This window comes from Sipha flava, unplaced genomic scaffold (assembly GCF_003268045.1).
Source record: "Sipha flava isolate LNK unplaced genomic scaffold, YSA_version1 73_pilon_pilon, whole genome shotgun sequence".
In the NCBI taxonomy this organism is placed as follows: domain Eukaryota; kingdom Metazoa; phylum Arthropoda; class Insecta; order Hemiptera; family Aphididae; genus Sipha; species Sipha flava.
Window position 1 is genome coordinate 2,574,301 of NW_020273613.1, and position 11,932 is coordinate 2,586,232.

The 11,932-nt window shown below is 30.5% G+C and overlaps 2 protein-coding genes across 2 annotated transcripts in view; both read right to left on the reverse strand.

Annotated features, from left to right (window-relative positions):
* The window catches only part of LOC112692322, a 41,045-nt gene extending 40,649 nt beyond the window's left edge, over positions 1-396 (reverse strand). Inside the window, exon 1 of the mRNA XM_025566953.1 lies at positions 297-396. Within this exon, the coding sequence (XP_025422738.1) occupies positions 297-381 (85 nt within the window). The 5' untranslated portion in view covers positions 382-396. The remainder of the gene's footprint in view (positions 1-296) is intronic.
* A 1,578-nt stretch (positions 397-1,974) lies between these two features.
* Positions 1,975-4,249, reverse strand: LOC112692452. Its single transcript, XM_025567130.1, has 4 exons — positions 4,191-4,249; positions 3,955-4,112; positions 2,434-2,585; positions 1,975-2,004 (listed from the first exon to the last, which is right to left on the reverse strand). The coding sequence occupies exons 2-4, from the start codon at positions 4,109-4,111 to the stop codon at positions 1,975-1,977; spliced, it is 339 nt and encodes a 112-aa protein (XP_025422915.1). The 5' UTR covers position 4,112; positions 4,191-4,249.
* Positions 4,250-11,932: the final 7,683 nt, after the last annotated feature.

Genomic DNA, 11,932 nt, shown 5'->3' on the forward strand with positions numbered 1-11,932 from the left:
AAGGAAAAATCACATGCCATCCTACGTGTATCTGTGTATCTATTGGAATTAATTACAAAAGATATGCTATAAAAAATATGGAATGAGATTGATTATCGGCTAGATGTTGTTCGTGTGATCAGAGGAACTCATATAGAATATTTATAGGTAACATATTTATAGTTAAACTTGACATATTTCTCTTTTATTTAATGTATAACATATTGTTCTTAAAATAAAAAATAAAATTATCCAAGCATTTGAAATCAGATGAATCATTTTGAATAACCCTGTATAATATAATCATCAATAAATACCTGGATCAGATTTGTTACGTTTTTGAGAACAGGTGTAAAATGTTGAATTAAAAATTAACAAAATTGAAAAAATATAAAACTCCATATTAATTTTTTTTGATTTAAATTCAATATTAACATTAGCAGTGTACTCGCACTTTTAAATACTTTTAGCACAGGTGATTTAACATCTGTAGAATGTGCATACATTCGTTTGTTAGTATTGTAAGCTATAACACTACGCGTTACTAACGCAGCATTTAAATATCGAAAATTAAGTCTATGGTTTGTACACAACAGGCGTACACATTATTGCGGAACCATTTGCGTTTTTAAAACCTAACGTGTCTAAAACTATTTGATTAATTAGTTATCGATCGATACCCACATCATAACATTCTTTTCAAATTCTAATTGACACTATGCATGTGTAATATGTATATACTTATGTATATTGTAGTACAAAGTATTCACGTTCTCTGATGTACCTTTTTAGCCGGCCATACGAAGCAGTGGTGCCGAACTTTTAAAATTTTACTCGGGCCAATAAAAATACAACGGCAACCCAGCCGCCTCAAACCTATATTTTTACTTTACATAAAATATAATTTGTGCTATCAAATCATAAATATTAAACATGATTCATATTAGTCAGACACGTACCGATAAACATCGTACCGTACAATTCCGCAAAATGTTTTATTATGTGTTTTGATTAGGAAATTCACACTTGAACGTTTCCGTTCCGTTCTTGCACGAACTAATCAGACCGACAGTGTCCGTTCGGCATTCCTCGTGAGAATAATCGCAATGTTAGAATATTGCAAAGTGTAAACCATAGATCGGCCCATCTAAACTTCGGTCTCATTTTAAAAATGTAGCCATGGCCTGACTTAAGCATAGTGTTCGGCGCCACTGGTACAAAGTGTTCACATTATGCATTTCAAACAATGGACCGTACAAATTTACCGTTTACCGTCTAAAACGTGTAGTATGTAACCAGCTTAAGCAATATAAAACAACAATCAAAAATAAATTTTGGTATAGAGCTGATGGTAGACACAACGTGTTTTACAAACGCTGCGTTCAAACACCGAAAAATAAACCTGTGTAGTTTGCATACAGGAGCAGTGGCGTATTTAGGTTTTTGTCATGGGGGGGGAATATGAATTTTTACGGTAATTACTAACTTGAGAGGGGCTACATCCCCCCCCCCCCAAGTTTCCAGGAATTATAAAAGCTTATTGATATGAAATATACTTTCTATGTTTGCCAAAATTATAATATACAACACATTACTTGAGATTAAATGTTTTATTAACCTAAAATCGAATACTTATTTGTTATTACAATACAAAATCTAATTTTCTTGCTTTTTTTGATAATTCATCTATAACTGATAAGCGTATGTCTCGATGAATTGACAACAGTGTTAATCCTGTGGGATTTAAGTAATAAAAATCACTCACAATTTAATTTAATTAAAATAGACACTATATTATATAAATATGTATGTACAAATATCGATACGCGTTACAATTGCGGAGGAATTGCCGAATATATCGCGGAGTGTAATTCACGGTGTGTCGCGGATTGTACTCACGGACTGACTGAATGAGCGTCTGACCAGCCGGTATATATATATCGGCGTCGATTGTCTAGAACAGTGGTTCTCAACCTTTTTGGATTCGTGTCACCCTCATCCACGATCACTCAACACTACGTCTCCCTAACATCAAAATATTAGTTATATAAAAAACAAGCGCTATAAAAAATATAGTACGCAGAAAAATAATAACTGAAAATTTTATTTTTGCTTTACTGTTAAATAAACATTTAAATTTAAAATTGAAAAAAAAATAATTAAGATTTTTTAAAATATATATTATATAATAATTGAATAAACTATAAAATCTAAAAATTAATGAGAAATTTGACCCTGGTGATTTTTACATAGTTGTGGAATTCGAGGGTTGATAGTTGATAGAGCGAGTCTCATATCGTCTTCTAGTGTTGTTTTTGTAAGTCTTTGGCGTTTTTTTGCTTTAATATTTGTGAGCGCGCTGAATCCATGTTCACATAGCCAGGATGTCGAAAATTGAAGTAGCACTTCAGTAGCTTTCGTTGATAGTCGAGGGTATTCATTGTGGAGACTTACCCAAAAGCTGTTGAGCGACATTTCTTTAAATTTTAGTTGCAGCGTACGGTCGTTTTTTAGTTCCACAGCTTCCTGTTGTAATTCACAGTCATCTGTTTGCACCAATGATGTAAATGGGTTGCGAACCCGGTCATACTGTTTCACATTCAAATCTGGAAAATAATATTTCAATAACATTTGCAAGGCCTGCAAGTGATTTCTTATGGTTCCTAGAACTTCAGGATTAGAGTTTTCTTGACTTGTAAAAAGTGGAAACATAGCTGTGTTCCCTTGATCCAAGTTTGTACACCAAATGGAGAATTTTTCTTGAAAAGCTGAAAGTTTGTCGGTGGATGTTAAAACATTTTCTAATGGCCCTTGTAAACTAGAATTAACTAGGTTAAGATGCTGAAAAATGTCAGCCAAGTACGCAAATTTTGATATCCAATCGTGGTCTTCCAAAAAACTTGTAAATTCTTCATTGTCCTCTTCCATGAAAAACAGTAAAAGTTCCTCTTTAAGTTCATAGAGACGTGCTAAGACCTTTCCTCTTGATAACCACCTCACTTCGGTATGGTACAACAAATTTGTAAAACCAGCATCCATTGAATTACAAATTTCGGCAAAAATCCTACTTTTCAAGGGCTTTCCTTTATTGTAGTTGACAATACGAACAGCATTAATCAAAATAGAATTGAGATCACTACCCAACGTTTTTGTCATTAGCGCTTCTCTGTGGATGAAACAATGAGTCTTAACGATTAATGGGTTTTTCATTTTAGCGAGTGTAACAAACCCTTTGATATTCCCGGTCATACTTGGAGCTCCATCAATGCTAATTCCAACACAGTCACTCCACGATATTCCATTATTTTCAAAAAAAACATTGATTGTTTCAAAAATGTCTTTGCCTCTTGTACTTGTTTTTAACTCTTTCAAACACAAAAACTGGTTTATAATATCATAACCAACAACAAAACGAACAAATCCTATCATGTAACATTTTCCGTCGCTAACAGTTGAATCGTCAACTTGAAGTGTGAACCGAGAAAGTTTCATCTTTTCTACGGTGTGTTGTTTTATATCTACAGACATATCATTTATGCGACGAGTAATAGTATCATTAGACATCGGTATCTTATCTATTTCAAGAGCCGCTTCATCTCCAATCATTATTCGCACCATTTCCTTACACGCAGGTTTGATTAAATTTTCTCCAATAGTATGCGCTTTCATGTTGTTAGCAATCATTTGGGAAACAACAAAACTAGCTTCGAGAGTTCTCTCAGAAATTTTAACTTTTTTTTGTGAACTTGATTGCTTCTTTTTTTTGGCTACTTAAAAGTCTTTTGAAATAGTGAATATCTTTGCACTTCAAGTGAAAATGTTGTTTAATAAAATGTCTGTTTAATTTGTTGGGCACCATCGATTCGTTGGTAAATGTTTTTCCACATATGATACACTCGGGAATAGGTTCATCTTCTGGACCACACCATGTGAAACCAATGGATATATAAGATTCATCGTATAACCGACACTTACCTTTACTCTGTTTTGACGGCCGAGCAGTTGATGGTGAATTCCCACTCATTTTTAAAGTCCCGGAAGTTGATGGTGAGTCTTTACTCTGTTTTGACGTTCCAGAAGTTGATGGTGAGCTTTCAATCAGTGTCGAGGTCCTAGTAATAAATCCATCCATACTTATAGCAAAATAATAATAATATTAAATAATATTTAATAATAATATTTTCGATTTTTCACAAATAAATTATTATTACCTGCACTCGCTAACGAAAAATACAACACTGTCAAGGTTAAGTATAATAAAATATATACTAAAAATACTTAAAAAAGTTTATAGTATTTAATACAATTTAAAATGAAGAATTACAATTTTAACTAAAATAATAAACACTTTATACCAGCTTGAAATAATAATTCACAGTAATCAGTAAAGTATATAATAGTCGTGCGTAGTGACTGTAGAAAAACTGACACGTATCAGATAACGTAGCGTTGTCGCACGTCGAACGAACGTATTTATCGGATATATAGTGTTAACTATAAATAATTAAATTAGTTAGAAATAAATAATACAAAGATAAGAATTTTGCGGTATCTGTGCCGTTTAGTGTAAACAATTATTGCGTTATTTGACTGTAGTAGCAATCACATGATTACCGTTACAATAATACGATTATTTTCGAAAAATATTCTATATTTTTAAACTTTTCCCCAAAGTTTTCTTGTCACCCCTACATTATATCCATGTCACCCAAGGGTGACATGTCACCCTGGTTGAGAACTACTGGTCTAGAACAATAGTCTTCAACCTTTTTTGAAAATATCTGCGACCCACTTTAAATAACCTGCGACCCACTTTTCTTATTAAACATTTTTCGCGACCCATGTAAATTTCGTTAGCCTTAAAAACCAAATAAAAAAGTTAAAATTGTTTAATTTATGCCATTTTAGAAGTGCTTTTACAATTGAATAAATCAAAATTTATATTTTTTATGTACCTATTTAGGAAATATTTAATTTTTAATATAAGTAATGATACAAAAAAAAAAATGCATGTAATGATACCGAAAAATGTATATGTGTTGATACACAAAAGAAATGAGTGCCATATTTGTCCTTCCGGACTGTTTTCACACGAAATACCTCCACCTCAGCTCAGTTTAACACAATGCAGTTTATAAATATATGAAATGTAAATGAGATTTATAAATTAAGTCGAGCTATCACTTCATTTTATTGTTCATTCTTTTTTTTTTCTTTTATTTGAAAATTGAGGCTTCAACAGCAAATACTATTTGATATTAGAAGTTACACATTTGATGTGTTATGTGTTAGATTTAAAATTACAATATTACATATGAAATATTATATAGGTAAAGTTAGATGTGAATTAAGATTTACTAATATAATATTTGTGATACTTAATAATGTGACTATTTTCATAGTTTGTTTTTCGCTAAATACTTTTACTATGTTGGATGGAGTATTCAGGTCAGTGCGTATTGAGGTAAATTATGTACACTCCACCACTATGTGTTCGACAGTTAATGATTAGTGGTATGTGTTGCATATTGGTTTGAGGATTTTTTTTCCAATTAAGTATAAGTGTTTGAGAAAAAAGTGTTCATTCTAATCTTCTACAAATTTAAAGTAATATAAAATAGTACGGTTTCGGGTTTATCCGAAAACATTTTTATGCAATACCATATAACATACATTATATAATGTATATATAAATATGATTTTTTTAAATTTTAACAGAAAACTTTTTGCGACCCAACCTTAAAGCTTACACGACCCAAAATTGGGTCACGACCTACCGGCTGAAGATCACTGGTTTATAACATTCTCGAAATTACCTTAACGAGATAATCATCGCATATTCTAGAACATGGGATTTCCCCTTATCCATTGACAATTTTAAACAAAAAAATTGTAAACAACTTGGACGATTCGCGGTGCGTTGTTTACGTCACCACAATCCATTTAAACGTGTCTAAAACAAATAATGTTATTATATTTTATAATTATTATTATTATTATATAATTTTATTATATTAAACCTGTTTCATTGTATTACGCAGATAGGTCTTGAGGCGTTTTAAACTAGAGAAACTTCTTTCTGGAGTTACTGTTGAAACAGGCAAACTAACAAATATTTTTAATAAAAAATTAATATTTGGATATACTTCTTCATCGCAATTGTCTAAAGCTTCTAATCCATTTTTAGTTAGGTTTAAGTTACTAGAAGCCAATTTCAATTTCCACTTCTTGAGTTCAGCAATAATATTATTTTTATCAATTGTGGGGGAATATAAATCAACCAAATGTTTAATTCCTGTTTTCGTCAGAAAACTTTGAACGAAATAAGCATTCAAAACCTAGTAACAAACAATTTAAATTATGAATAAGAAAAATAGATAACATTTAGAAACAGAAAAATAATTATAATTATTAACTGAATGTTGAAGTATCTTTAACATACCCCTTAAAATATTTTTATGGCTTAAAAACGATCATTAACTTCAGACATAAAATTTTCCAAGAAAGGTAAAAATATGAGTTACTCTAAAGTACTGTTCATCAGACGTCATATTTCGTGGGTTCGCTCGATTTGTTAGTTTAGTTGTAATTCTTTTACGAGGAATTGTATTTCCAATCAAATCAGCAGATCATAATATTTTAAATAACAATCGTCAAATTATAACGAGTAACGACTATAATTAATCGAGTGTATATAACCTATGGGGGGATTGATCCCCTTGATCTCCCCCGTAAATACACCACTGTACAGGCATACCAACTATCACTATATTTTATAATATATCATGTTATGTACCTTTGTCCAATTTCAGATTGAAGTTGTTTCTGGTAGAAAATACTATGGCGCCGCGATGGTTTATATTATTATTGTCATCCCAGGATGGATGGTGGCCATTCAGGTCACCTTCTAAGATAGACATAGGGTCGATAAGTTGAAATATATCATTGAGTCATCCAATAGAAGGGTTGAAAGAAAGAGGAATATATAATGACCATAATTGTATGGAGTGTTTGGTGTTAATGAACGCCTCAATACCAACTAAGTCGATGGATTGGCGAGATAAATTGATATTCAAGGAGTTGTTGACGGAAATTTTTTTTTATTTGTATGGAATGATGGGTGGCGATTGCTACGCCGCCATAACCGTTCACATGATCCGTTCTAATAAGTTTAAAATGTGGTAGGGAAAACTTTTGATCAGGCTAAAGCCAGGTTTCAGATAAGAGAGCAATCGAGAATTTTTCCGAGAAAAGAATAGAAGCTAAGTTTGAAGAACAAGAATGGATGCTTCTTACATTCCATTGCAGAATCTTAAAATGATCAGCAGTGCTGGATGGATAATCTGAAAATATAGGAGGATTATTGTTAGAACGTCTTATCATCATCTGACTTAAGTGTTAAAAATGTATATAAAGAAGACTCGATTAAAGATTTAAGAGCAGATGGGGAGCTAGTTTGGAAATCAGATGATATAAGTAATACAAAGGTAATTTGATCAGAAAGAGAATGAATAAAGTTGGAGTTAGTAGCGTTCGAGACCGGTTGGTCAACAAAATTGAAATAACTACCGTTTGATGAGGCTGGTGAAATGTTCTGAGACTGGACGAAAGAGGAATACTGAGAAAAGTTGTTATTTGTAGAAATTAAATTCATTCTTTTCTTCCATTTAGGTTGAAAGTTTGATAGAGGTGGTAATGAGGATTGAGTAGAGGTGAAGCTGGCTTCTTTTACCGTAAAAGAATTTGTAAAAACACCTTTAAAAGGGTTTGCGACATCAGCAAGAGTGTGGCCCTTGTGGATAGTACCCAAACGTTTGATTTGGATGGCTTCCGCAAATGATTTGTTTTCTACCACCATGATCCTCTTGATGTCCTTTTGGGTAGAACATTAAGCACAGGAACGGTCGGAGGCAATATGGTTTAAATTAAAATTAAAACATTTTGGAGCAGTAGTTAGACGAATTTCGCACCTGTCGATGCAATGATTATATTCACTACAATGACTTCAATTTTCTTTACTACGACAGTATTTCTGAGTATGCCCTAACTTCAGGCAACGTATATACTGGACTGGTAAACGAATGCTGGGGGAAACTATATGAATAACTTTGAAAATGCAAATATTTTCAGGGAGTTTAGGTGACAGAAATTTGAACTAGGATGTTATCCCGTTTGATATTGATACGGCGAAATTCAACAGCTTTGTAGCGGCACTCGAAACCTTCCCAGAATTCGTCCTCGAAAACACACAGATCCGAGGTATATGACTCCAAAACTATAAATAAAAGTTTGGAATATTAGCCGTGAAGTTGTTTTCAGATAGCCATGGAGAAAATTGGCATATAATGACATTATGTGAATAGTCAAACGTAATTTTAACTCTATACGAACCGATTAGTAATATGCTGGTAGTACCTTTTAAGTTTTTAATGAAAAGTTTGCCTAACTTGACAGGATGCAGATTACCAACATTTATGTTTTCGGTAGACGAAATGATCATGTGAGGGGTCACTGAAAAATGTTTCATGCGCGTTGAGTTGCTTTGCGCCTGATATAGAAGAGACGGGGTCCGAGATAGGTATATTAATATTCAGCTGTATATTAGTTAGACTATCTTTAGTCTCTAAAGTACCTTCCGTAGTATAATTTTTGAGTGAAATCGTAGATGGCGTGCTTTCAAAATGCGATAAAGGTAGTGACTTACCCGTAGAATATTTATACGTTTTTGATTGTGTATACAATGATACGGGAGAGTTGGCTTTGCTTTTCTTGGACGTAGAAACCTTGTCATTACCATCTTGAGATGACAAGGGGGAGAACCGATTGTGGCCCGGCGAAAGCGGCATGCTGGTACGGGCGACAGTTAAGGTCGTCCGGTAATACGATGAAAACGACGATGAAGAAAATAGAACGGTGTTAATTAATATTTAAAAATGATAAATTGACACAACATTAAATAAGGGACAACAAGTACGTGTGTCTAACCCAATTGAATAATCGCGACTAATAGTATCCAGTGTTGCCAATTATAATTTTTTTAAAAAGCTATGAGTACTATCACAAAAGGCCAGAAATCAGCTAAAAAAAAAAAATTGATTAATAACGAACATATTAAAGCAAAAATAAAAATATTAATACTTTTAAAATTGTTGGAGATTTCCATTTTTTTTTTTTTTTTAGTAAAGCGATTAATCTTTTTGTCATATTTAACAAGCAATTAATATTATTAAAACAATAAAGATATTAAATGATCATAACTCATAGTTTATTCAATTTTAATGTTCTGAACAGTCCAACATTAAAACAACAAAGAAGTAAATAAATACAATAATAAGTAATAAAAATAACAAAACTAAATAAATAGGTAATACCTAAAAAATGTTAAAATAGTGAATTAAAGTCTTTTGAATTACGAATCTATTATCGTGTCACGAACTAAGATATACTAGTTCAAGGTGTTAAGTGATAACTATTAACTAGATATGAATATAAATCTGATTTGTAGTTAACAACTACAGATAAATATAATTTGTTATGATAACAACTATAAATATAGTATATCATATGGAGTGATAATGAAAACGAAGGGAAAAACTCATGATATCAATGTTTTTGTGTAATATTATACTTATATACACCAACAATTAATTAAAATATATTATATATAACTTAAACCAGAACTAAGCTAGTTAAAAGCAATTAATGGCTAGAAAAATGTCAGTCAGATTGAAATGAAAAAGGTCAACATGGCATCACTGATAATATCAGATTAATTCGATGATATTTCTTCTTTTATAATAATAATTATAAGAAAAAAAAATAAGAAAATAATAATTTAATTTTGTTACAATTCTTAATTAGTTAAACCATTTATATATGCTGTGTAGTATTCAGTCAACATTTTTTTTACATAATAATTAAAATTTAAACCCCCCTCCCCCTATAAATAATCTATACTCTTGCGTTAGAGGTTAATTGAATGTATTTTTTACTTTATTTTCACATGCAAAATTTTATATTTTTTACATACATAAATATAATAACTGTAAAAATATGACGAAGTATAAAAATAATAACAAACCATAATCAAAATATAAATAGATATTAAATTTAAAATGTAATATAATCAATCTGGTTAATTAAGAGTTAAATATTTTAATTTTATATTGGTTAAAAGTAACAGATCTATTTCAGTAAATTATCAGTATTATTGCCGATGATAGGTATGCGGGGCCCTGGACATAGGTTTAGCCTTTATGTTCCCAGAGAGGGGCGAAATTCTAGCTTTTTTTTAAATCAGGATTTTTTTAAAAAAAATATTGTTTTTCTTCGAATTTTGAACAATAACTATAGAGAAAATAAATAATAATTTTATTATTTATTGTAGGAATCCTACTCGAAGGGTATCGTCAAAATATTACGCTTTCGTCGTATCGATAACGATTTACTTTGTACTTTGTACTATGACTAAATTTAGATATTGGTTTCCAAATAACTGGTGATAGGCATAATATATATTTATAATTTGTTGATATAAAATGTCAATGTTTCTTACGGTATTAAGATGATAATTAAAAATCATGAGGACCTTTAACAAGCGTGGGGCCCTGGACAAATGTCCCATTTGTCCTCCCCTAGCGCCGGCACTGATCAGTATCATACTATAAATAATAGTTTAATTAATTAATTATATTAATTCAAAATTTTAGTTTTGTTTTAAATTTAATATGAAAGGCAAAAAAAAACATCATCCTAACATAATAATGGTAGCACAAAAAGAAAAATTCGTGAAAAAAAAGAGCTTGAAAAAGAAAAAAATAATTCTAAGCAGTATAAACTCAACTTAGATTTCTTTTAAATATTTATCATTTTAAAAGATTTTTAAGGAGATTTTTTGATGTAGGAATGTTTTGCTCAAAGAGAGCTGAAACTAATTGCATTGTAACCATTGAATCTTTCTGATTTTTTTTAGGATATTAAATAAGATAAATAAAAAAAAATCATTTTCATTCAAGACCAAAATAAAAAAAAAAAAATTAGAAAATTTGAGATCAAAAGATCAAAATCCAAAAATAAACACAACATCTCTGGATGGACCAAAATGAAAAAAATGCAGTGTATAACCAAATATTTCTGAAATTATACTGATTAATTTGTCAAAATCTTTATCAAAATATTGTCAATTGCTGTCATAAAATTAATAATTTCTCACCATATTCTTGATATAAATAGTAAAAAGTGTACCACATAAATTTTCACTAGTTTTTTTTTCACCGTACAAAATGTCTTCGATTAATTATCAGTTTTTACTCACAATACAAAGTTTCCTTTGTCAATTATAGATCGATTATTGATACAAAGTATTCACGGTTTGCAAATGTAACAATATGCCTATTTTTACCCATGTTTCTTATATCCGGTTACCTATTTTAGTATAAAATAAAATGTAATAAATAGTTAAATAATTTACGACTACATAACCCATTGAGTTTTGAAATTGAATTAATTTAAATAGGATATGGTGTATCTCTTTTTTGTAATTACTTACAATTAAAATATAATACAAGTGCTTAATAAAATACACTTTAGTAAAATTATTTGAAATATTAATTAAAATCCAGTAGTTAATGATTTTTACTTTCATGTTATGAAAAAAAAAATATATATATTTTTGATGTTTCAAATTGAAATACTATTTTTGGGATGATGAATAATTAAATATTTTGTGTAAATAATAATGTATGAATACACTTTCAATCATTTGTATTACATGTAGACCTTATAAAGTAGGTTTTATAGCAAGTAAAATCGTTTTCATGTTGAACAACGTGCGATTCTTTCTATCTCATTAAAAATTCCATTTTTTTTTTTTTTATATGCTTGTTACCACTCTATGATACTCTCTTTGATAACAACCCCGTCTTTTACTTCTTTAACGATGAAAAATATATAT

Coding starts and splice junctions, on each gene's coding strand:
- LOC112692452 (XM_025567130.1), bottom strand. CDS start 4,111: ATGGATGGATTTATTACTAGGACCTCGACACTGATTGAAAGCTCACCA. Junction 2,586..3,954: donor GCCGTCAAAACAGAGTAAAG/GTAAGTGTCGGT, acceptor ATTATTTTCCAG/ATTTGAATGTGAAACAGTAT. Junction 2,005..2,433: donor TGTCGCTCAACAGCTTTTGG/GTAAGTCTCCAC, acceptor TTTTGATGTTAG/GGAGACGTAGTGTTGAGTGA.